Source organism: Microcebus murinus, chromosome 12 (assembly GCF_040939455.1).
Source record: "Microcebus murinus isolate Inina chromosome 12, M.murinus_Inina_mat1.0, whole genome shotgun sequence".
Taxonomy (NCBI): Eukaryota; Metazoa; Chordata; class Mammalia; order Primates; family Cheirogaleidae; genus Microcebus; species Microcebus murinus.
This window is the reverse complement of record NC_134115.1, coordinates 9603828-9630576: the sequence shown is the minus strand read 5'-3', so window position 1 is coordinate 9630576 and position 26749 is coordinate 9603828. Positions and strand designations below refer to the sequence as shown.

General features: G+C 51.1%; 1 protein-coding gene across 5 annotated transcripts in view; it reads right to left on the bottom strand.

The window, feature by feature from the left end:
• Nucleotides 1-26749, bottom strand: part of FGD3 (FYVE, RhoGEF and PH domain containing 3) — a 63379-nt gene that overhangs the window by 20955 nt on the left and 15675 nt on the right. For all 5 annotated transcript variants that reach the window (XM_076008505.1, XM_076008502.1, XM_076008504.1 and 2 more), the window contains exons 2-8: nucleotides 16784-16929; nucleotides 15446-15921; nucleotides 7052-7141; nucleotides 6198-6334; nucleotides 5400-5556; nucleotides 1236-1374; nucleotides 532-590 (exon numbers count right to left, since the gene is read on the bottom strand). In XM_076008505.1, coding sequence (XP_075864620.1) covers nucleotides 532-590; nucleotides 1236-1374; nucleotides 5400-5556; nucleotides 6198-6334; nucleotides 7052-7141; nucleotides 15446-15921; nucleotides 16784-16929 — 1204 coding nt within the window. The remainder of the gene's footprint in view (nucleotides 1-531; nucleotides 591-1235; nucleotides 1375-5399; nucleotides 5557-6197; nucleotides 6335-7051; nucleotides 7142-15445; nucleotides 15922-16783; nucleotides 16930-26749) is intronic.

Here is a 26749-nt window from a genome sequence, read left to right as displayed (position 1 = left end):
GCCCGGCATGTAGGGGGGCCGTGCTGCGCATGCACCTAGGGGGCTGAGTGTGTACCTGTCACGTGCTGGGGGGCTAAGTATGCACAGAGCCAGCCCACAAAAGGGACAATTACAGCTTCAGCGAATGAATGAATGAATGACAACAACTCTGATCACTGATGCTCACTGAGCCAGGTCCTACCCTGAGCACTTTATGTAGAGTGATTCTTTTAATTCCCACAACAGCCCAGTGAGACCGGTCCTGTTGGTGCCTTTGTTTCACAGAAGAGGAAACTAAGGCACAGAGTGCTAAATAACTCACCCAGGATCACAGGGCTAGCAAGGGCCAGGCCACCCAGACCAAGACAGCCCACTGTCCCCTGGCTCGGTGGGGATGGGGGGCGTGCATGTGCACGAGGGAGTGTGCATGCGTGTGAGTGAAGGTGCCCACTCAGGGAGGCCCTGGGGCACAGGGGTGGCGGTGCTCGTGGGGGGGCCTGCCTGCCCTGGCTGTCCCCGCACCACACCGCTGGTCCCCTCCCCTGCACTCACCACTTTCCGAATGGCCGCGTTGGAGTGGTTGGCGGCAGTGGAGATGAGCTCCAGGGACCCTGCCGGGCAAGATTCAGGGTTAGCCTGGGGGCCACGGGGGCTCCACGCTTTCTCCCGAGCAGCTACTCTGCAGCTCTGAGGCAGCTGCTGCTAGGGAGAGGTTCTGTCCCTGCTTGGGGCCCTGCCCACAGGTGCCTGGGCTGTGAGCTGTGGACCTGCAGACAGGCCGCTTTGCTGGGGCCAGCAGCAGGAGGGCCCCCACTCTCCCGCACGGACCCCTGCCCTGTCCTGCCCGCCGGCCACACAGTGCCTCATTCAGACCAATGTCCGTCCTCACGCTGCAAGGAGGAGAGATTTTTCTCTGCCCTCAAAGACACTAAGTCACTTCCTGAGCTGTTTAGGGGGCGCGTTCTCTCTGTCCCCTCTTCTCTCTGTTTCTCTCTATACATCTCTCTGCATCTCTGTCTCCCCTTTTCCCCTTTCTGTGTCTCCCGCTTTCCCTCTATCTCTCTCCCTCCCCCATCTCTCTGTGTCTCTGTCTCTCTTCCCCCCCCACTCTCTCTCTGTTGCTATCTCTCTGGATGTCTCTCCCTCCACCCCCTCTGTCTCTCTGTCTCCCCCTCCCTCTCTCCCTGCCTCCAGGGCTCTCGGCAGGTCCCCTGCCTCCCACAGGAGCCCTCAGCCCTGCAGCCTCCTCAACTCACGCTCCGCATCCTTCCGGTCTGGGGCGTCCCCCGGGAGCCTCTTCAGATAGTCCTTCAGCAACAGCTCGTACCGGGGGACCCTCTGCACGGGCTCCAGCATGTGGTGCTGCAGCGTGAGGTTCCCGCACACCTCCTCCTGCTGAGGGGGACAGAGGGCAGCGTGTGGACACCAGCCCCAGGAGGCTGAGACGAGGCCGGCACAGACCACACTTGACAGCTGGGAGAACCGAGGCCCAGAGAGGCTGGCTGCGGCGCCAGGGCGGCCCCCAGGTGGGCTGGCTCTGGATCCAGAGCGCGCTCTTCTGTCACACCCTCACTGGAGACAGCCAAGTGCCAGGCCAGGCCGCCCCTGCCAGTGCTTTCTCCCCACTCACATCCACGTGGGCCTGAGGCGCCTTCCACCCCCTGCCTAGAAATCAAGCAAAGCTTGACCGTGAATGGGGTCGGGGTGTCTCTCACGCTAGAAGCCACCCTGACGGTCCTTCTGCACACTCCCCTCGTCATAAACACAGCGTGAGGGTTTGGGTGGCACAGGACCCTCACGGCCCTGCCCCTGCCCAGCACTGTCCCGGCGCCCCGCAGCTCCCGCCAGCCCTGCAGCTCCTCCTCGCTGCTGCCAGGAGATGCAGACCCTCCCTCCAGCACCGGAGCCTTAGACACACGTGCGCGATGCTGTCCTCAGTCACCTCTGTGCTCCCCACTCGGGCCCTCCTGCCCCTGCCGTTCGTCTCCTCCTCCCCCGACAACGCCCACCAGGCAGTGCCTCTAGCTGGGAGGGCTGCTGCCTGTCGCCGTCCACCTGCGTCCCCACCCACGGCCAGTACTTGAGAGCCTCAGTCACTCTCACCGGGCTCTGGGCCCAGAGCAGAACAGCTGTCAGCTAGGATGAGCTCAAAGGTGCCTTGGATACAACACAGTGAGGAGAACCCTAGTTTGCAACCTTGCTAAAAACAATTGTTGCAATTGTGAGATCTCAAGGGCTGGTGAGGAAGGGGATATTTACACAGTCTCAAAGTGTCTGCCTACAGGAACTTCTCAACAGGGGAGAAACCTAACTGCGCCTGGGGAGTCCTGGCAGACACACCTTAATCCAGTGAACACCCCCAGAAAGGGGTCAGGCAAGGATCGCGGCCCCCAGGCAGAGCTCTGACAGGGACACAGCCTCACTCCGGTGAAAAGGCACAGCCTGAATCCAACGTGAACAAATGACAGGCTGCAGGCAGGCCTATACCCCTCAGGAAGACAAGCACAGAGAGGCCTGTTCTAGACAGGAGGCGAATGCAATAATGAACGCAACGTGTGGCCCTGGGTTGGGTTATGGACCAGAAAAAAAGGAAAAGAAAAAAAAGAACATTACTGGGACAAGTGACATTTGAGTGTGGGCTGTGGAGTAGACAGTACTGTGACATCAGTGTAAAATTCCCTGATTTTGGTCACTGCTCTGTGGTCATAAAGGAGAATTGCCTGTGCACATTCAGTGATAAAGGGCTGCAGGGCCTGGAACCTAGTCTCGAGAGGCTCAAAAATAATAATCATGTGTGTGTTTAGTGAGAAAGATAAAGAAGACAAAATATTAACAGGTTTCCATTTTTGCAACTTTTCTGTAAACATCTCAAATTATTTCAAAATAAAAGTTTAAATAACTTAAAATATACTTTGGAGTGAACAAATGAAACCTCCAAAGGCCACAGGAACCTTGGCTGTCACGAGATCCCATTTTTTTCCACGCCAGGGCCGGCCAGGGCTTCTCAGCCTCGGCACTGTGTACATCTGGGTGGGACGGTTTTCTGTGGCAGCGCCCTGTCCTGCACTGTGGCTGCCACAGCATCCGGCCCTCCTCGGAGCAGGTGCCAGGAGCACCACCAACATCCGTAGACCCAGCCCAGGTCCCCGAGGGCGAAGTCTTCTGTGGAGAGTGGCTTCACCTGGGGTGGACAGTCCTCCCCACAGCCTGCCCAGCCCAGCGCCTGAGATCTGCCCAGGACGAGGGAAGGCAATGACTGGCAGCTGGCTGGTGACCAGGGACCGTGGCTGTCCACAAGTATCCCTGGGCAGACGGCGCCCAGGACAAGGCAGTGCCGGCCCGGCTGCTGCAGACGGCTGTCCGTCCTCCCAGTACAGAAAGCGTCTAGCCACCGAGGGCTGGCCGGACCCACAAACCTGGTTTGCCAGGTGTGCATGGGGCGCAGCCTGTGCCTGTTTCGCCGCACCTGGGAGAAACTCATTCGCTCACAGGTCCCTCTACACCTCGTGGCTGTCTGAGGATTTTGGGGCACCTACAGTTTTGCAGCACCTACAGACCCACAGTGCAAGGACAAACCCAGAGCAGGGCTCCTCCCCCTTCATACTGAAGCCTAGAGGGGCGTCTCGGCTCAATTGGCAACCTGAGAAGAAAACCAAATTCATCCTGATTTTGTCTTTTTCTTCTGTTCTTCCTCAAAATAACAAAATCAGATACTAATTGGCCAGTGCAAATTTAGACAGATTCCAACTTCCTCGATTGTGTCTTTGAGGATAATGATGATGATGATGACAATGAGGAAGGAGGAGGAGGAGGGGTGGGGGAAGAGATGAAAAGAAAAATAGCAAGCTTAGCATCAGGACTAGGAAGGACCCCAGGGCCCCATGGAGCGCGGTCAGGGAGGCACTGGAGGCACCAGCCATGGTCCCAGTGATAACTGACAGTGCTGGCTTAAGAGCAGCTGCAAACCGGGCGTGGACGGTTAATAAGACCGCATGGGAACACACTTCCTAGAAAAGGAAACTATGTCCTAGAAAGCAGGACTTTGTTCTCGTCCCCTCTGTGGGACTGCAGAGCCACAGCACCTGCCCGGCCTAAGCACCCGTCGTGTTCAACTGGTCCCTGTCTGCCCCATAGGCCTGGCTGTCCCCCCAGCTGGGGACGATCAGACCCTGGCCCCACAGAGGCAGGCAGCACAGGTTGCAGGGCTGCTGGGTCAGCAGAAATGGGGCTTGGGGGGGTCGGAAGTAACTGTCGGTGGGGACAGCTGGGGTGAGAGCCGCTTGGAGGGCCTGAGGTATGAGAGGGGCGTGGGCATGGGGACACATGGGGAGAAGGAAGGGCCCTGTGTGGGGACAGGGCTCTCCTCTCTAAGACCTGACGCTGATCCTGAGATGGGGACATTTGAAGGATTCAAAGGACCTAGGACTCTGCACTAGGAAACTGTGGGTAACCTGGTGGCAGTGGGGTCTGGGAAAAATCAGAAAGTTTCGAGGGGCCACCCCAAATCCAGGAGCACCACGGAGAATGCTCAGGGCCCATGAGCCTTCCAGGGTAAGTGGGGCAGGGGACGTGTGCGCGTGCACAAGTGTGTGAGAGTGTGCGTGTGCACACGCGTGTGCCTGTGCGTGGGGGGGCACTGGTGACGTTGGGACAAGCGGCTGACTATAAAACTAGATTCTCACCACGTACCACAATCTACCTGGAAACTATGCTGGGATAGCTCTTTACATTTTTAAAATGAAGCCATAAAGTTAGGGAAAAAAAACATAATTTATATAAACTTGGGTAGTGGGAAATGCATTTATAAAAAAGTAAATGTAGTTAAACAAAAATTCTGTATGGCAAATATCACTACAAGGTTAAAAAATAAAAGGTCAAAAGAAACTGCAACATGCAAGACAAAACAGCTGATGTTCTTAACATATGAAAACCTTGTGAATCAATAAGAAAAAGACCAGCCTTGCAGGAGACAAGAGCAGCAAGGGCTGTGAAAAAGAAAAAGAAAAAGAAAAAGAAAAAGAAAAAGAAAAAGAAAAAGAAAAGATCAATGTGACATTTTTAAAGTGCCTGCGCTAGATATCGAGGGTCACTGTGGAATCCTAGACTGTCCTTTCAGTCCAGGTTCTATCAAGTAATTATTCATGATGATGTAGGTTGTATAACTTCTTGAGCCACAATTTTCTCACCAACGAAATGGGAATGATGATTTGTCTCTGAGAGTTTTCGTAAGGATTGAAACATCAATAGAGTATCTGGACACATCTCGTAATTTTACTGATTTTCTCTGTGTTCCAAAATTTCAATAATGTCATATGTTATTAATACTTTTTGGAGTAAAAAAAATTATGTTTTAAAAATAACACACCCAGCTTTGTGCCACTTGAGGAAGCCTGCACCCACAGGCCTGCAGCCCACCCTACCTGGATGCCGTGGACAATGTCTTTAAACAGTGGGGAGCGCTGGGTCCAAGTGCTCACCAGCCCCACGGCCCGGTCGAAGTTCTTGACATACTCGCCGTACATCTTCAGGAATGGGGCCAGCTTCTGCAGGATGTCCCCTACCCGGGGGTTCCTGTCCCTTTGTGGAGGAGTGAAATCATCAGAGAAATAGTCCAGGTGGGACAAAGGTGTGAGGTTAGTGGACATGAATTTTCCCAGGGGGGGCAGGGTGACGGCTGGAGGCAAGGCCTGACTCCCAGCTCTGTGTGATGCTGAGCAAACTGGTCACCCTCTCTGAGCCTTAGTATTCTTCCCTATATCATGTGGGTTAGAAAACAGTATGTCACTGAGAGGATGCCTATAATACACTTCACCAGTACAGGGTTAGAGCCAGTGCCCCCAATACAGGAGGTCTTAGAAGTAGGACCACTCCAGTGATGGGCCACAGTTCTCAAAGAGGATCAATGAAATACTATTTTACTCCCTTGCAGTGAGCAAAGTTTAGAAACCATGAGTCTGTGCATTGCTGGCAAAGTCATGGGGAAAGTAGCACTTTGCAGTACTGATAATAAAATCTAACTATTGCTTTGGACAGGAATTTACAAATTAGTTTCAAGAAGCAGAAAAATATACTGATAGACTTTCAACCAGGAAGGAGTGTGGTCAGGATTGGACCCAGGACCATAGGGAAGGGAGGCATGCAGGCCACCATGAGACAGTCCCCCCAGTGCCTGCCTGGCTTTCAGGTGTCACCCCCAGGTGTCCATGGACGGTACTCACCACTCCTCTGTGATCCGAGTCTGCAGCTCAGGCAGCAGGAACTGCCCATGGAAACGGTGGATGGAGGAGATGTTGGAGAAGATGCCCGTGGTGACTTCCGGAGGGATCCCTGCTTCAGTCAGCCGGGTGCAGAAAACCTGGGCGTGGAGAAGCACACGCAATAGCCACTGAACGTCATCCACCACAGACAGTCATGATCGGGCATCAGCCACAGACAGGACACTCAGGAGGGGCTGCCACCACCTGTGTTTTCTTAGTGAACTTCAGAGTCCTTTTCCTCCCTTTCCATCAAACTGGTTTAAACAACTCATGGTCTTAACGCAAGCTTACTTATGGGTAAGGACTGTGGATGAGGCAGGGACCATCCCCTGAGGGGTATATATACATCTTTCCTCAGCCACTTCGCATGGGAAATGGAAGGTCCAGGTTTCCTTCTCTGGCTTGTGAAACACAAACATACACAGCACACTCTGTCAAAACCCTGGTCCACTGGTGCTTTATTTCCTGTGTTCATAAGCCGGTGTTGCCACAGGGACAGGGAAAAGCAGTGCCCACTGTCCCAACTATTTATGCAGAAAAGTGTCCAGGACCCATTTGTGTTCTCAGATAATGCAACTGCCAAGAAGAAATGTCCCAAAGGTTACTGGACAAACCCTTTGCCCCAGAGCCATAAGCACTGAAAGCAAAAAAATATTTCTAGACTAGACTTAAATTTGTCTGAGTTTTAGCATTTAAGTAATTCATACTCCAATTGTAATGCCCAATCAATGCTGACAGATAGAAAGTTTGCCTTTGAAACTTCCCGCTGAAACTCTGAAAGGGACAAAGGAGGCCCTCCAAGCCGCATGCGCTACCTGGTCCAGCAGGTGCAGCCGCTTCACGTAGGTCTCCTCGGTGTGCAGGAGCTCCTGGGCAATGTGGAGCAGCTTCTGGGGGTCAGAGCGCTGTGGAGAGAGGACACTCGGCTCACCTGGGGAGCCAGCCCTGGGGGGCAGCACCTAACAATGGCTGCTGCTGTGCCCTGGGGTAACCAGGCCCATGAGGCCGCTGGGACTGGGGTGTGGCACCCAGTTCACACGGATGGTATTTCCGGGGAGGTTTTTGGAAGAGCCACAGTTTCTGCCAATCCCCCAAAAGCCTCTCCATCCCTGAGGTGACTCTACCTTCCTGAGGCTGTGACTAGGGCAGCTGCAGCAAGCGCATCAAAACATAGCGCAGAGCAATGTCAGCAAGATGGTGGGCTAGAAGGCTACAGAGAAACAGAGAAACAGCCCAGTCGAAGGAACAAAATAACAACTACAAAACCAACCCAAAGAAACACGGATCTATGAGCTGCTTGAGAAAAGCCTAAATAGCTATCATAAAGATGCTCAATGACCTAAAAGAGGACACAGACAACGAAAAAATAAAGCCAGGAATTGATGCAGGAACAAAATGAGAATATCAACAAAGAGATAGAAACTATACAAAAGGATAAAAGAGACATTCTGGAGTTAAGATATACAGTAACTGAATTGAGAAATTCATAAGAGGGGTTCCATAGCAGACTCAACCAGGTAAAAGAATCAGCAAGCTTAAAGAGAGGAAATTTGAAATCATAGAGTCAGAGAAGTAAAAACAAAAAAGAATGAAGAAAAGCAAAGAGAGCCTAAGGGACTGAAGAGGCACCATCAAATATTATATATATATATTCCAAAGGAGAAGAGACAGAAAGGGGCAGGGACTTTATTTAAAGAAATAATGAGGCCAGCCACGGTGGTTCACATCTGTAATCCTAGCATTCTGGGAGGCTGAGGTTGGAGGATTGCTTGAGCTTGAGTTCAAGACTGGCCTGAGCAAGAGTGAGACCCCATTGCTACTAAAAATACAAGAATTAGCCAGGCATGGTGAAGGGTGCCTGTAGCCCCAGCTACTCTGGAGGCTAAGGCAGGAGGATCGCTGGAGCCCAGAAGTTTGAGATTGAAGTAAGCTACGATGACATATACTAATATACTGCACTCCAGCTGCGGTGACAGAGCAAGACTCTATCTCCAAAAAAAAGAGAAAAGAAAAGAAATAATGGCTGAAAACCTCCAAAATCTGAAGAAAGCAATGGACATAAAAATTCAAGAAGTTCAAAGAACACAAGGATAAATCAAAAGAGAATCACACCAAGATATACTATAATCAAACTGTCTAATGTCAAAGACAAAGAAAATCTTAAAAGCAGCAAGAGAAAAGCAATTTGTCTCCTGCAAGAGGGCTTCCATAGGGTATCAGAGGATTTCCCAGCAGCAACTTTGCAGGCCAGAAGGGAGTATGATGATATATTCCAAGTGCTAAAAGGAACAAAAACTAAAAAACCCTGTCAACCAAGAACACTGTCTCCAGCAAAACTGTCCTTCAAAAATGAAGGAGAAATTAAGACTTTCCAGATAAATAAAAGCTAAGAGGAGTTCATTATCATTAGACCTGCTCTAAAAATAATGATAAAAGGGAGTCCTTCAAATTGAAACAAAAGGATGATAAATGGCAACACAAAGCCACATGATAATTTAAGGTTCTCCAGTAAAGGTTAATACATAGACAAATAAAATAATCTGTACTATTGTAATTCTGGTCCATGAAATTTAAATTACAAAAACATTTAAAAACTTTATGTTAATTGGTATACCATATATAAAGGTGAATTTGTGACATCAGTAATAGAGCAAGGATGGGGAGGTGGAACTGTAAAGGAGTAGAGGTTTTATATGGGATTCAAGTTATCAGCCAATGCTATAACTTAAAGATGTTTTACATAATTGCAATGGTAAACACAAATAAAATATGTATAGAATATGGAGTCTAGGCACAGTGGCTCGTGCCTATAATCTCAGCACTTTAGGAGGCTGAGGCAGGTGGATCACTTGGGGCCAGGAGTTTGAGATCAGCCTGAGCAACATGGCAAGACACCATCTCTACAAAATATGAAGAAAATTAGTCGGACATGATGGGATACACCTATAGTCCCAGCTACTTGGGAGGTTGAGGCAGAAGGATCACTTGAGCCCAGGAGTTTGAGGTTGCAGTGAGCTATTATCATGCCACTGCACTCCAGCCTGGGTGACAGAGCAAGACCCTATCTCAAAAAAATAAAATTTAAAAAAGAAAAAAGAACATGAAGAGGGAATCAAAGCATATCACTATAAAAAATCAATGAAATACAAAGGAAGGCAGTAAGAGAGTAAAGGAAAGACAGAAAAAGCTACAAGACATACAAAAAACAATAAATAAAATGGCCATAGTTAGTCTTTTCCTATCATTAATTACTTTCGCTGTAAATGGTTAAACTCCCCAATCAAAAGACAGACTGGCTGAATGGATTGAAAACAGTAGCATCTAACTCTATGATATTCACAAGAAACTCACTTTAGTTATAAGGATATACATAGGCTGAAAGTAAAAGAATAGACAAAGATATTCTATGTAAATGGTAACCATAAAAGAACAGAAGTGGTCCTATTTATATCCAACAAAATAGACTTTAAATCAAAAACTGTTATATGAAGCAAAGAAGGACATCATATAATGATACAATGGTCAATTCACCAAGAAGATACAATGAATATAAATATCTAGGCGCCAAATCTCAGAGCTCCTAAATATATAAAACAAACTTTGACAGAATTGAAGGGAGAAAGAGAGAGCAACAAAATAATAGTAGGAGATTTCATAGCCCATTGTTAATAATGGATAGAACCAGACATAAGGTCAATAAGGAAATAGAGGGCTTGGACAGTACTATAGACAATTCGACCTGACAGACAAACACAGAACACTCCACCCAATAACCACACAAGACACACTCCTCCCGAGTACACCTAGAACATTCTCTAGGACAGACCTCAGGTTAAGGCAAAGAAAATTCTTAACAAATTCAAAAAGACAAATCATACAAAGTAACTTTTCCAGTTCCAATGGAATGAAACTAGAAATTAATAACACAATGTAAACCCACAGACATGTGCAAATTAATCACACTTGAATAGCCAAAGGGTAAAAGAAGTCACAAGGAGAATTAGAAAATACAGTGAGACTAAATGAAATCACAACATACTTACAGGATGCAGTGGAAGAAGTGCTAGGAGGGAAGTTTATAGCTATAAAAGAAGCAAAAAGTAAACAAAAGAAGCAAAACTGACACAATTCATTGCCAGGAGGCCTACACTGAAAAGCTAAAGGGAGTTCTACTGGCAAAAGTAAAATGATCTCATTTGAAAACAAGGAAATTCAGGAGGGAATGAAGACTACTGAATGGGTAAATATATGAGTAACTGTAAATGACAACTGGTTGCTATTTTGACTGATTGTATAAATATGTACATTAAAAAAAGAAAAAAGAGCTTGAATCAACAACCTAACTCTACACATCAAGAAACTCAAAAAAGAACAAACTAAACCCAAAGCTAGAAGAAGGAAGGAAATAATAAAGATCAGAACAGAGATAAATAAAAGAAACTAGAAAAACAATAGGAAAAAAACCCCTAACAGTTGGTTTTTTTTAAAAGATCAACAAAATCGACAAAACTTTAGCTAGATTAACTAGGGAAAAGAGAGCAACCACTGAAATATCAGAAATGAAAGAGGGGACATTGCAATTGATGCCACAGGAATAAAAAGATTATAAGAGAATACTATGAGCGATTCTATGCCAACACATCAAATAACCTAGAAGAAATGGAAAAAAATTTCTAGAAACAACCTATGAAGACTGAATCATGAAGAAATAAAAAATCTGAAAAACATCAATAATGAGTGAGATTGGATTAGTAATCACAAACCTTCCAACAAAGAAAAGTCTGGAACCAGATGACTTCACTGATGAATTCTGCCAAACATTAAAGAATTAACACCAATTATCTTGAAATTCTCCCAAAAAAATCGAAGAATAGGGAACGCTTCCAAGCTCATTCAATGAGGCCAGCATTAATTATCCTGATAGCAAAGCCATATAGACACTACAAGAAAAACAAAACCAAAAAGAAAAAAAACAAAAAACAAAACAACACTACAGGCCAATATCCTTGATGAATATTGATGCATAAGTCCTCAACAAATTACTAGAAAATCAAATTCGACAGCATATTAAAGAGATTATACACCACAACCAAGTTTATTGCTGGAATATAACCATGGTTCAACATACAAAACTCACTTAATATATTAATAATATATCACATTAACAGAACGAAGGACAAAAACCACATGATCATCTCAACTGATGCAGAAAAAGCATTTGACAAGCTTCAACACCCTTTCACAATAAAAACACTCCACAAACTAGGAATAGAATAAAACTACCTCAACGTAATAAAGGCCTTATGACAAGCCCATAGCTAACATCATATTAAATGGCGAAAGACTGAAAGCTTTTCCTTTAAGGTTAGAAACAAGGTAAGGAAAAAACCCTTAAGAGTTGGTTTTTTGAAAAGATCAAGAAAATCGACAAAACTTTAGCTAGATTAACTAGGGAAAGAGAGTGACCACTCAAATAACTAAAATCAGAAATGAAAGAGGGGACACTGCAATCGAAGCCACAGGAAGAAGTCACCACCCCCTCTCCGTGTAGTGCTGGAAGTCCTAGACAGAGCATTCAGGCAAGAAGAAAAAACAAAGGCATCCAAGTCGGAAAGGTAGAAGTAAAATTAACTCTGTTCACAGATGACATGATTTTATATGTAGAAAATTCTAAAGATTCTATTAAAAAATTGTTAGGACTAATGAACCAATTCAGCAAAGTCACACGATACAAAAGGAACCCACAAAACTCAGTTGGGCCTGGGGACACAGAGTCAGATCCCGACAGTCCTGCATAGTGACTTGGGAACACGGTGGCCCCGTGCCTCGGCTTCCCCATCTCTAGGACGGGGCTAACGGCGGCACCTTCTTGAAAGCACAGATGTGAGGTTGGATGACGATCTGCTGGGGGGCCTCGGCCTCCCCGCACAGCCTCCTGTGTTAGTGTTTTTAGCAGACTCGCACGTTCAAGCTAAAGCTTGGAGAAAGGGAAAGGAACGGGAAAGAACGGTGAGCTGGCAAGGGGGCCTTGCTAACTTCTGGGGTGCCGTTCCTTTCTGGGTGCTGTTCCTTTCTGGCTTGGCCTCTGCCGCCTGTCTCTGGCCCCTTGCACGTGTTTGCTGAGCTGCCTCCTCAGTCTCAGCCAGCCCAAGCCTGTGTCCTGGAGCTGGCTCTGCCACCGCACAGAGCCACATCTTCCCTGGCCAGGGGTCAGTGTCGTCCGCCCCCACCAATAGTTTTCATGCCAGATTCTCCTGCAGCTCCGATAAATGACCCCTCCTCAAACCTATTTGTGGACAAATGGTTTTGTCATTTTTTCGATCTGCGCTTTCAGCTTATTGGACACTCTGGGGTCGGCTTGCTCATTCGCTCACGGCGGATTCGGTGCTGAGCCCTGACTGCTCAGCTGTGGGGAGAGGCCGGGCTTCCCCAGCAGGGAGCCGGGGGCAGCGAGACGGGGCAGCACCCACGGGCGGCCTCTCCCGGGCGGCTGTTCCCGCAGGCACAGACGCAGGTCCCCAGCAAAGAAGGGGTGAGGCCGCCCAGGTGGAGGGGGCCCGCCTGGGGCTGGGGGCAGGACAGGGCTGGGACCTCCGGGTGGGGCCGCAGTGTCCAGGACTGGAGGAGAGCGAAGGTCTTTGATGGCAGCGTGGGGTGGGCGTGCTGCCAGGAGGGCTGTGGGTGCAGAGGCAGGGCAGTCATGAGGGCTGAGGGGTCCCGCCACACAGCTGGGAGACGCCGAGCTCTGGAGAGCAGAGCGGGGTGCCCAGAGTGCAAGTTCACAGGAGCGGGCCTGGGGGGAACCAGGGAGAAGGTGACGGGTTCAGCCTGAAATACCTTGATCCGGGCCACATAGTTCAGTCCCTCTGTGCCTCAATTTCTCTATTTGTAAAAGAGACCCTGCTCCCAGGCCTCCCATGCACAACCTTGAAAGGGCACACAAACTAGCAGTGTCCTCAACGCTCCCCACACCTCATCCCACCATGTACCAAGGATAGAAATTCAAGGAACTAAACGTCTTTGTCTAAATGAGCCTTAATTATTTTACTTGACTGTGAAAGACACCCCCTTTATAAACATAAAGGCCATGGCAGGGTAGGTGGAGACACTACCTAGGAGAGAGCGCCTCTCTGGGAAGGGGCCCAAACTCCCACTGGTCCAGGGGCACTGGCCTAGCCCCCCATCCCCCATGTGGCCTCAGCCCCAGGGCCCCACGTCCTCGTGTGAGTGGCAGCTCCGTGTCTAACCCAGGAAACACCATGTGGCCCCTGAGGGCTGGACCGTTTGGGGCCCAAGAAATGTGCTGCTGAAATATGTCCTTAATCTTTCCTTAATGCCTTTCCTTTATAATTTTTCAGCTTTCTTCTAGCTAATTCCTCACATGCGGAGCCCAGCTCGCCAATCTGATGTGTGTGTGCACCTGCGTCACTGCCCCCCATGTCAGGACCCCTTATTCTATCTTGGGATGGAGGGAGATGAGGCACAGGGTCCCAAGGCTCCTGGCCCAGTGCCTTGCACCAAGGACAGGCCAGCATGTGGTGGGCAGTGTTCTGCCCAGACACCCCAAGAAAGAGAAGACTAACGTACTCCCGTCAGTGACGGACGCATCAGAGTCCCCCTATTACAGACACAAAGACTTGGGCCTCCCCCAGCCAAGCCTCTGACTCCAGGCACACCCAGGACCTGGATCGCCAGGCCTAGGGGTCGGCACCGTCCCCAGCGCCCGGAGGCTGAGGCAGCCAGCTCAGTCCTGGTTGGAGCACAACTCAAGAGCCTCGGAGGGTGTGGTCACTATTAACAAGGTCTTTTATTTTCTGTGCTCTGACGCTCTGACACCTGGGCCTTGCTGATGCTGGAGGGCCTGCCGCTCCCAGGACTGGCCAATTTCCAGAGACAATCAAGGACTCACCTGTGCTCACGCCTTCCAAATGCAAAGCATCCAACCCAAAGCCCACTCCGCCCAGCTCCTCTGTGGGGCTCTCACACTCTGGGCCCCTGTCTACCTGCCCTTGTCACTCCAGGGCAGGTACCAAACAACTAGGGACAGCTCGTGCCCAGAGCCACTGAAATGATTCAAACTAGCCAATCCTAAGCCTGTTGGCCCTGCCGCACCTGTTCGTTCCCATGGAAACCACAACAAAGGCTCAGGTCCATGTTTTCCCCTCGCTCTCTCTGCCTCATGACCGACTGCAGTCCTTCCTGTGTGGCCTCCCATGACATGGTGTCCCCCGTCCTCTTGGGAACCATGAGTAGCAAATGTCTTTTCAACAGCAGTCATCTCCTGATCTGTTGGCCTTACTATATCCGAGTAATAATAATATATAAAACATGGCCCAGCCTTCTCTCCTTGAAACTGGCTCACAGTGGCCCAGGCATGGGGCTGCCCTCACCTGCCCAGCCTACCTTCTGATGCCTACCACCTCAGCCAATAATGTCATCACCCAGGAGCCAGCAGGTTTGACCCGTCAAATACTCTTGGGACCTGGTCATTCGGCAGTTTACCCATATTGTGCCCCCATGCACACGTGGTTTCTCTAATCCTGGGGAAATCTACTGCATTCCCATCTCCCCCTTTATCCCGGAGCCCAGTAAAAGCTAAAGAGAATGCACACAAACTTTCTCTCCAGGCAGACCCACCAGGCCACAGGCACCTGCTATCGGGAATGCTCTGCTCTGGCCTCCACGCCATGGTGTGGGCCTCCCAGGTCCTGCCCACATCCCAAGGACCACAAAGCACCAGAACTGTGCCACACACTGTGGGTGACCCTGGGCAGGGACCATACTCTCTGTGCCTCAGTTTCCCCATTTGGAAGAGCCATTTTCCCCATTCATGCTGACTTCCTCCTAGAACTTCTGCAAGATTTGGAGTGAGCACTCTGTGAAGGGTGGCTGTGGGCAGTACCACCAGTAAGATGGGCCATCATGCCTTCCTGGGGTAGGGGATGTGCCCACCACACAGACATGGAAACCGAGGCTCAGGATGGAGGTCATTTCCCAAGGCGTCAGGTGGGCCTAGCCTGGGGTGCATGAGTCCTTATCATGGGTTTTTCCCAGAGACCCCATCCCTGGAGCCTCCCCTTGCATGGCCCCAGCCTGTGCACCTCATTCCTGAGAACAAGGTGTGGGGTGATGCCCACAGCAAACCTCAACTCCCCACCCCCAAGGACAGCCCTGCAGCCTCTGCCTGGGACAGAGAAGGGGAGGCCTACCTGGGCCAGGCTGGCATCCTTGTCAGCCCTCAGGGGAGAGTTTTCAGGGTTGGCCTCCTCCTGGGGGGTGCCCTGTGGGACCTGGCTGTGCAGGGCTATCTCAGGGTGCAGCCCCAGCACTCCGGGGCCTGAGCCGGCCTCGCCAGCCTCCTCGCAGGAGAAGTTCTCCCCGGCCACGCTGGAGGAGGGGCTGTCGATTCCGCTGTCCCGGTTAGGGATCTTCGTGCCACTGCTCAGCTCCCCCGCAGAGCCGGTGTCTAGGGAGCCAACCCCTGCTGCAGCCGGGCTACGAGGGTCCCTGCAATGGGCCCGGGGCCCGATGGGGAGCCCTCGGAGTTTCCCCAGGGAGGTGCTGTCAGGCCCAGTGTCCGGCGTCCCCAGGGCGGTGATGGGTCCTGGAAGAGGCGAGGGTGTCTCGTCTGACTCCATCCTCAAAGCCAAGCTCACAGGCTCCGTCGGAGTTGGACCAGGACTCCCTGTGGGGCAGAAACGAGCCTGGATCAATGCCGGCCAGGCATGGACCGGTCCCCTCAAGCTGCAGCCCCCCAAAATGCAGCCCCCAGGCAGCGCCCCCCAAAATGCAGCCCCCAGGCAGCGCCCCCCAAAATGCAGCCCCCAGGCAGCACCCCCCCCAGGAGAAAATCAGCCCAGCGGAGGCAGCTGGGGTCTGCGTGTGAAATGTGAACACCCTGGTCAGGCTGTCCAGACAGGCTTTTGGGGAATGGCAAATGGCAAATGTTTTATGTTAAAATTACGTTTCTTCTATATGGAAAAAAGTAATGCTGTAGCATGAAGCCGTCTACTGTTCAAAAATTCAAAATACATGTACGAAACAGTGACAGTAATCAACAGGAGCACCGCAGCTGTTTGTAGAGCACCTTCATATCCACGGTGCTGCTGCACCCTAAGACGCTCCCAGGAGATGGGCCAGTGGCCCTCTCGCCACCGCCTCCTGTGCACATCATACTGCCTGTCGGACAAGTGGGAAGACAGCTCCAGAGGCCCCGGCCCTGGCTGTCCCATCATCTCCCCAGGTGGGGCAGGAGGCAGGTCTCGCCCAAGGACGCCCACCAAGATCTTTGTCCTGGAACTCCTCGTCCCTCCCGAGCACTGGGGCCACCTCATGTTTGCCCACATGCCTCTCCTGGAACCCTCAAGGGGAAGACAAGTTCAAGTGCCAATTGTAGGTGCACAAGGGATTCACTGGGCTCCTCTAAAGAGGACCCAAGGTGAGACTGGACCAGAAGGAGGGCGACATTCCCTGAGATCGTTCTCTTGAATCCCAAATGCAGCTGCAGAGGAGCACGGGCCTCAAGTGGCAGTCACCCGTCTCCCTACCTGACGCTGTCCGTCTGTCGAGGATGCTGAGAGTGGCCGGCGAGCCCCTGGTTCCCTTCTGGGGGCTGGGGTTGGCCTGCAGAGGCCCACACAGGGCTGGAGGGATTCCTTGGAAGTCTTTCTTGCCCAGCAGGTTTGAAGTGGAGCTGAAAAAAACGTTAGAGAAGAATGAAAACCACTTTCTCCAATTGGCCTTTAGAGCAGCCGGAGGCACCAATTCTAAAGGGAGGGGCTGGAGGAGGGCAGCTCCACGCCACTGCCCAGCCCAGAGGACCCAGGCATTTGCACAGCCATGTCCTTGGCCACCAGGCGACACACATGGCCCTGAGAAGGGCAGGGCCAGCCCCAGTGGCCACACACTGGAATGGGCAGCATTTCAGCTCAGCTTGAAAGTCAGTCTGGGGACAGGACTGAGCTTGTTCCTGGCCACGCAGTACTCTGTGGCCAGGGGGAAGGGTCACCTGAATGCATAGGCACCGTCTAGCGTGAGGCGAGCCTGCAGGCAGCACTGCACCCCACAGCCCACACCCTAGACCCTCACCTGGTCACATGCGCACAATAGCTCTCTTGCACACTCACACTGACACGCCGGCTCACTCACACTCAGATATTCTTCTGCTGGCAGCTCCCGCACTTGCTGCCTTGCTCGCTTGCTGGGCAGAATGGAGAGCCATCGGTGAAGAAACAGGCTCCACGCACTGGCATGCGCACAGTGAAAAAGCCGACCCGGAGCCTGCGCCCTGCTGCCCTGGGCAGGCAGATGTGCCTGCGGGCAGAGAGAGGCTCCGGCTCCGGCTCCAGCGGGGTCCCCTGTGGCTGTGGAAGCCGCAGGCTCCCTGGGGGAGCCCCCCATCAGGTACAGGCTCCTGGGTGCTCGATGGGTGGCAAAACCACTTTTGAGATGACCTTTAAGTGACTCCAAAATCACTCAGGTGGGTATTTGTCATTGGCTACTGCCACATTCTTAATGAGTTTAATGGGGAGCTATTGTAAGATTTCTGAACAGAAAATACATGTTTTGCTGCATTCTTCTCATAGCATGAGAGATAAATTCAAGTTTCCAGAAGTCAGACACGACACAGCATAAAGAACACACCAGGTGGAATGTGAGCTGTGCTCAGCCTTGCTGTGTTCACAGGCGGCTGCCTGGCAGCCCCCCCCCCCCCGTCCCCCCCCTCCCCCGCCCTTCCAGAAACTGTGCTTCTGGTCAGAATGGAATAACAGAAACCAGATTGACTCTTACCTGGAAACAACAGAAAAACAGACCACACAACCAAACAATAGTCTGCAAGACACTACACCAGGCAGCAAAGCACCACGATCCCTGAGAGATGGGACAAACGAGGTCAGCCCTCCTGCTGCCCCAGCTCGCTGCCTAGAAACCACTTCTGGCCCATGGGTCAGGGAAGGGGAGCCCAGTGGGCCTTCTGAATTGAGAAGACAGAACTGGGGGTCCCAGGAAACCAAGGTGGCCAGAGGTCACAGGATGCAGCCCTGGAGAAGAGACAGCTGCACACAGACAGACAACCCTGGGATCGGCAGGGGGTCCCTCAAGGACTGTCCAGCACATGTGTGGGAGGAAACTGCACAAGGCTAGAAAAAGAACCACCTGAATGGACCAGAGGGAGCTCACACAGGGCAGGGCTATGCCTGTTCCCACCAGCCAGCCTACAAAGCCCCAAGGTCCAGGGACATTAGGTTGAGGACTCAGCAGGGTCTTGCCTCAGTAGTGGTGGATAATTAGCCCTATAGTGACCATCTCCCTGGTCCCACCTAACAAATCTTAACAGGAAGCCCATATTATTTACAAAACTGCATCCATGAACACAGCTCAAAAATACTTACAGGAATATCAAAACATTCAGCCCCCAGCAATGGAAAATTCACAATGTCTGGCATATAATCAAAAATCACCAGGCATACAAAGGGACTATAAACTTGTAATAAGGATGAAAAACTCAGTCAATTGACACTGACCTGTAACTGATGCAGAGGTTGCAGAAAGGGTCATTAGAATAGCTATTATACCTGTATTCTATGATGTTCAAAAGTTAAGTAGAGATGTAGAAAACATAAAAAGACTAACATCAAACTTCCAGGGATGAAAACAACAAAGTGTAAGATCAAAGATCCACTGAAAAAAAATTAATAGCAGATTAGAAATTGTAGAAGAAAAATTAATGAATTTGAAGAGACAGCAAGAGAAACTATCCAAAATGAAATGGTGGGGAGGAGAACAGAGCATGAGTGAAATGTGGGAAGACCTCAGCAGCATAACCATGTGTAAACGGAGTCCCAAAAAGGAGTAGGCAGGAAAAATGTTTGAGGAAATAATGGCCAAAGTTTCCAAATTGTTTTTCCAGATCTGATGTAAACTACAAATCCACATATCTAAAAATTTCAATGAACACCAAGCACAAGAAATATCTGTAGTTAAAATGTTTACACATGGAAATCTCCAGGCTAGATCTTCACTGGTGAATTCTACCAAATAGTTAGGAAGAAGTGGTACTAATTCTACACAAGCCTTTCCAGAACACTACTAAAAAGGGACTATAACATCAGTGACTCTAGCAATAATTATGCCAAGTAAAGGGAACCAGACAAAGAAGAAGACCCACTGTGTTTTTCCATTTAGGAAATGCAAACCTGTCACCACACTTCCTGTGGTGACAGGAAGCAGATCAGTGGGTGCCCAGAAGGAGGGGTGTGGGTGGGGGAGGGGTCCTGAAAGAGGCAGCCTTGCAGAAATAATAGGAAAATATGGAATCCCACAATTTCCCCAGTAACCGTTAAAGATCAATCCTGTGAGCTCTCTCACTAACAGGTACCCGGCAGGAGTTCTGTTTTGCACAACTTCTAGAAAGAGCTGAATGAATGAAAAAGAGATATAAATCTCTCTCTTTCAAAATTCTTTTTTTTTTTTTTTTTTGAGAATCTGCTTTTACAGAAATCTGAGCAAACAGCAGAACAAGCTGCAGCCTCAACCATATCTATCTCCAGGACAGAGTCACATCTCCTGTGATAATCCCGTCTCCAAGGAAGGTAGGAACCAAGTCTTGGACTTTGACATCCTTGCAGTTCTCCTTATCTACTTGCTGCTGCTTTTATTATCAACTGACAGCATCACAGTTGTTTTCTTTGTCTGCCTTAAAATCAGCGAGCCACTTGGCCTCGCCGCTGGCATCTCCCTTCTCTTTCTTTGGGATGCCACTCGTCTCTCTGCCCTCTTCCCCCTTTCTCTCTCTCTTCTGTCTCTCTCTCTCTCTCTCTGTCTCTCTCTCCCCTCTAAGAAGGGTAAAATAAACTTTTTGTTACTTTTACATGTCTTAATCTCTAGGTGAGAAGTCTTTCTGAACTGCTCTCAGCACCTACTAAGCTCTCCACCCTTACAGGTACAAAGGGGCATAAGGAGCTTCTGGGGAAGACGTGTGTGCTCATTACCTTGGCTGTTTCCCAGGCACACACGTGTGTCAAAGCTTACAAACTGCGCACTGTCAGTACACGCAGGTGACTGTTACAGGCTTGCTTAGGAAAAACCCCACCCTCATCACCTTTGAGTAGCCGAGACTTGGTGAGTCGTGAACATTCTCCAGCATTGCTTTCCTCAATCCAGAAGGGAGGGTGAGTCATAGGCCGGGGGCAATGGGACGTGTGGCCGCCACCAGCCTGGGCTGGCCGCCTGGACATCCCAGTCCAGAGAAGGGGGCGTGCAGTGCTCCCGGGGGGGGCCCTGAAGCGCCACTGGCTTCCCATGCAAGCGCTTCTGCAGGACGCTCACCTCCAGCTTTGCACTTGCAAATTTGCTTTTCAAATACCTGTGCTGCTGATTGAATTGTGTCTGTGCTGGTCCCTCCCCTAGTCACACACTCAAGTCCTAACTCCCAGGACCTCAGAATGGGACCTTGTTTGGAGACAGGATCTTTACAGAGGTAATCAAATTAAAGTGAAGTCTTTAGGGGGTTCTGGGGAGGGGAATGGGAGGGCGGAAAGGGGGCTGCGGGGCTTGGTTGAGGACCCTGTAATTGTCACTTCACTCCCTTCTGTTCTGTTGCAAAGACTTTTTACAAAGAGTATGTGCGGCTCTAAAATAAAAGAAGTAATGAAAAATAAAATGATATGGGGCAGAGACCCCTCTCAGGGTCCTGGGGTTCGGGGGACAGCTTGGCAATGAAGGAAAACCTTGAGTCCTTCTTGAGTCCCTTCAGAGGAAGTTCTGGGCACCTTGAGAAGCGAAGGGCAGCCTGATGAGACGGGCCCTCCAGGGACGCCAGAGTCACAAGGTGTGCAGTTCCTTGTGGAAACTGAAAGATCTTAACGCATCCTTGAGTCCTTTCTCAGGAACCTCCACCAGAAGGAAAATGCAGATAAGGGGGACTGAGGAGCTGGACTCTGACAACCTTTCTTCATTCTCAATGTCCCCCCGAGGTACCTGTCAGGACCAACCACCTTAACATTCCTGTCCACTAATCTGAGAATCTCTGACTCCATCATGGCCACCAGGATGTCAGGCCAATGTATAACCTCCACATACGGGTCTACGATTTTCCTGCCTGAAATGTGCCCTGCCTTTAAACGCCCTGCTTATAAGCCACCAGCACGTCCAGGTTCCAGTATTAGCTGCCGTGCCCACTGCTTGGCCCTGCGATGAAGCCTCTTGCTCCCACTGCGGCTCTCAGCGTCAGTGTCTGGCTTCCCCGTGCCCGGTGAGCGGACCCCAGTTTGGTTCAGCAACAAAACAGAGCGAGATGGACAGACGGGCAGGTGGAGGACGAGCAGGCCCCTGGACAGAGCCCTTCTCCAACCAAAGGCTTCACCTGAAGCAGCCCTCCTGGGCCAGCAAGGCCATTACCTGGAGTTCAAGGCACATGTGCACACGCATATACAAATGCACATGACCACATACATACATGTGTGCACACACGTGCATACACACGGACACATATGCACACACTTCCCACACCCCCATGTGCAGGGTCATGCTGAGCACTTTCACACATTCTCTCACTCACACCCACCCAAGGTGGGGGACATTTCCACCCTCCACACAGGGACGCTAAGGCTCAGAGAGGCTGACCCTAGCCACGCTGGAACCTCTGGGCTTGGGTTACTCTGATATACTCAGGACTGCATACATGTCACCACGCAGGTGCTCAGGGAGGTACGGGCAGTTCTCCCTACCTGGCCACCCCTAGCCTTGCCTTTAGGAAGCCCCAGGCTACCTGAGCTGAGTGAGGTCGGTGCCTGCTGACCCAGGAGAGCTGCGCCCACTTCAGACTCAGCCAGAGCACGCGTCCTGGACACCACCCAGCACGAGGGACTCACAGTACCAAGAAATGAAGCACGCCCCAGAATCCAGGGTGCCCTGGACCGTTTGTGTGGCTCCATCTCAGCAATCAGAGGATGGGGGGGGCAAATGCTGCAGACCCTGCCCTGGAGGCCCTCACGGCTCAGTGGCCCCACAGGACCGACAGGGACGGTACCACAGAGGGCTACGGGTCTGCCCACTGCCCAGATCCTCCTGCCACAAGATGTCTCCCCCCAGGGGCAGGGTGGGAGTCACCCCACTAAAATCCACCACAGCACCCATCCACCTTGCTGCCTGGCCCTCAGCACCCTGGAGGCCCCACGAGGCTGTCACTGGAATGGCCTGGTGGCCCTGGCGCACAGTGGGGACTCCATAAGTAGGTGTGAAGGGAGCAGCACACACATCTGTGGTGATTTGAAAACTACCCACATGTTCGACGCCCCTCCAATCCAGAGGCAAACTCTGACACGTGGACCAGGTTAGAGACTCGCTGCAGCCAGACAGAGCAGTGGACATGAGGCTGAGTGGCCTTCAAGGCAAGGTCAGGTAGAAGGACCGCTCTGGGACTCTCACCCTTGGAAGCCAGCCATGCTGTGAGGAAGCCCCAGGCACACGGAGGTCACACAGGTGCGTCCCAGGCCTGTGTGCGAGAGCCTCAGGAGGACCCTTGTGAGAGCCACCCCGCTGAGCCCAGTCAACCCCAGAGTCATGACGCATGATGACCATAGGGGTGGCTATTGCTTCATACTGCTACATTGGGGGGTTGCGTATGCTGCAATAGAGAATCCAAACGGTGAAAGTGCCACCACGCAGCACAATAAACTGTGCTGTGCACACCAGCAGTTGCAGGGCACAGGCCACCACTGGTCCTCGTACAGCTTCTCCTTGGCTTAACTTGGGTGCCTTTAGGTCCCAATACCACAGAGGACATATCAGCAGGGAGCAAGGCCCAAGGCGCCCTGGCCATGCCCAGGTGGAATGACTGGTGGCTGGTTTCACTAAAGCCACTCATGACCCAGAGATGCCTGGGAGTGCACAGTCATCTCCTTGGGGGCTCAGCCCGGGAAATGCTCAGGATGCTATGGGCATGCCTGGGGGTCTTCATCCTCTCTGCAGAGAACACAGTGGGGTGCCACGTGCTTCTGAATTGGGGTGGGGGTCAGTGGCCCTTGGAGAGGACAGGGCATGGGGACTGTGCAGGAGGAAGAGGAGATGCATCAAAACAGCACCTCTCCATTGGTTCAGATCACCTTTGAAAGTTACCGTTTAAAACTGTATGAGTCCTCTTTAGAAAACTTAGAAATTATAGAAAAACCAAAAAGAAGTAAAAATGACCCGTAGCTCTCGCACCAAGGCTCCGGGGCAGGCTAGAGGCGGGGCCTGGGTTCTGACTCTCCTAGATATGCGGCAGCTTCCAGACCAGCTCCATTCGCGCCAGCACCGGTTTCCAGCGCGAGTGCACTGTTCCTCCCAAGGGAACTGGGAGCAGCGTGTGGAAGAGACGCTGCACACCCCGCTCACGGCAGCCTTAGTCACAGCAGCCAAAGGGCGGAGCAGCCCAGGCATTCGCCCGCAGATGGAAGATAAAGAAAATGTGGTCTGTCCATACAACGGAATACCGTCCAGCCTTAAAAAGGAAGGAAAGCTGACACATGGCACAACGGGGATGCAGCTTGAGGACACGACCCTAAATGAAATAAGCCAGATACAGAAGGACAAATACCGTGTGACTCCACTCATCCAAGGGACCCAGAGTTGTCACGGTCACAGAGGCAGAAAGTTGAATGGTGGCTGCCAGGGGCTTGGGGGGCGGGGAACGGGGAGTTATTGTTTAATGGGGACAGAGTTTCAGTCTGGAAGATAAAAGGTTCTGGAGATGGATGGTGACGATGGTGGCACAACAATGTGAATGTTCTTAACGCCACTGAGCTGTGCACTCATAAATTGTCAAGGTGTTACATTTTGTGTTATGTGTATTTTACCACAATTAAAAAGAAAAGCTTTTAAAAAATGCATTTCGGAAGGTTCTTACGGGAAGTTCTGTGAGTTCATGCCAAGATGACAATGATTCAAACGTACCTAAACTCACAGCCATGCCAGGGACCCGGGCCGCTATTCTTGCAGCCTTTTCTCCACACGTGCCACCTGGAAGCACGGGCCCTGCAGGACAAGGCCCTGCACCAGGCCAGCTGTCGCCTTACGGACCTCTTGGCCCAGCTGGGGGCATCCGCCAGAGGTGAATCATTAGTGCCCCTTCCTGAGGCCCCTGCCCTTCCCCTCCCCCAGGTCCCCACTGTGCAGCCACCGCTGCTCCTCAGGCAACTGGCACCCTGGGCAGGGGCTTGCACAGACCCCAGGGTGGGGTGGGCCCTGGTCAAGGCCGCACAGTGTGGCCTCCGGGCCGGAGAGTACGGTGCCACCACCTGGTAGATGAGCTGGGGGACAGCATGCATGGTGACACAGAGGGGAGTGCCATCCTGGAGGCCCGGGTATTATTATAAATGATTGTGGGGAAATGCAGGAACACTCCTGTGGTGGGTTACATTCCTGAGACTGTGAACACCTCACTGGGCAGGTGACAAAACTAGAGGAGGCAGAGGGAAAGATGGAGTCCCCCTGCCCACCCAGAGGGACAGTCAAACTGATAGGAGGCTCCAGACAGCCCCCGCCTCCTACGAGGCTCTGGCCCCAGGCCTACCCCGGGGGTCTCTTGGGACATGACAGCACCCCCAGACTGAACACGGCATTTCGGCCCTGGCAAGACCCTCTCGAAGGCAGTGCAGGTGTGGCTGACCCCGGCGCTCTGGATCCAGCATGATCCTGTTTCTACCCCTCACTGTGTGGACAACCCCGGACAAGCTCAAGTTCCCCGAGCCTCAGTTTCCTTGTCTGTACGATGGATATATTAAAAGTCCTGTAAAGATTCCCAAAGTCTGAGGCAGAGCACAACAACTACACCCTCAGACTGGCCATTTCACATGCTCCCATCAGTCCGACAGGTTAGTGTCACCCCGTGCGCTCCCAGGCCCTGTCACAAGCAGAGGCCACAAGGCCTGCTTAGCTACAGCAGGACAGGGTGAAATCTAGCGACAAGCACAGGAAACTCGCAGAGATGCAAGGCTGAGATAGCAAGCCCAGGAATGCCTCAGCTGCAATGCAGGGGCCGTAATTAGAATCCCAGCACATCTTCAGACTGGGCCACGGTCACATGTGGGATTGGGGTGTCAGGAAATGACCACCCATACCATTTTTACTTAGTCTTTTTACTTTTTATTTATACGCAATATTTTTCTTTTACTTCCTATTTTTAAATATTCTTTATTTAGTTACAGTTTACATTTCTTTTCTGTTCCTATTTTTCTTTCTTTCATCTAGAAGGAATATAAATACAAACATTATAGCCATGAATGAAAAATTGCTGTCCATTGCTGTACATAAAAAGCAACTACAGGCTGGACACAGTGGCTCACGCCTATAATCCTAGTACTCTGGGAGGCCGAGGCGGGAAGATCCCGTAAGGTCAGGAGTTTGAGACCAGCCTGAGCAAGAGCGAGACCCCATGTCTACAAAAAATAGAAAACAGCCAGGCATGGTGGCATGGCCTATAGTCCCAGCTACTCGGGAGGCTGAGAAAGGAGGATCATTTGAGCCCAGGAGTTTGAAGCTGCAATGAGTTACGATGATACTGCTGTACTCTAGCCAAGGTGACAGAGTGAGACTCTGGCTCCACTCCAAAACAAAAAAAGGTAAAAAAACCAACCATAAAAATAAAATTGCAACCTTTAAAATAAAATATATTTCTTCTCTGCATAGGTAGCCAGATGTATAAGCAAGTAGACTCTCAGGGGAGGGCACATGGGTGTTGGCTGCAAAATTCTTTGAGCTTTGCTGTATGTGTGAACATTTCCATGGTAACGCATTGGGGGAAAATCGTTGAACCTGCAGCTCCCAGGACCCTTGGGTCCCCACTTGGGTGAGGAGGGGCCTGAACTCGGTTCTTTCCGTGAGTACAGGCTGGCCGCCCGATGGGCACCCTGTGTTCATCACATAATTCTCTCTACTTATGCTTGACAAGTTTGATAATTTTTAAAAAGTAATGAAACAAGACAAACAAGAACCTCACAATAGCTTCAGATCTGCACTGCAATCCCTCTGCATGCTGCCCACTCTGACCTCTCCCTCCACCACCCTCCCTGGGTCCAGCCTTCTCCCAGCAGCCACCTCAGGGCCTTTGCACGACCCTTCCCTCTGCGGGGACAGGGCGGGGCACAGCTCAGCCCCAGCACACTTACTCCCTGGTGTATCCAGCTCCACCCCAGACAGGCCCTCCCCAGAGAAGACATGCCCCTCCCATCCTGCTCTCACCACAATCCCCCCCCCCAGCCGGGCACACAGTAGAACTCAGTAACTAGTTTTGGTACGTAAAGAAAGAGATTTTGAATCAGCATTGCAAGGAATTTTTATTTCCCTTCTAATACGTACTTTATGTAAACAAACAAAAATGTGCTTTAGCTGACTCCAAATTTGAAAACACAAAATCCAAATTGAGATCATGGAAAGTCAAAGTCCGCCTCCTGTGTCCTCACTGGGCCCGGCTCCCCCACAGCATCTTGTGACCCGTCAGGCGATGACTGTGACAGGGGGGCCAGACATCGCGC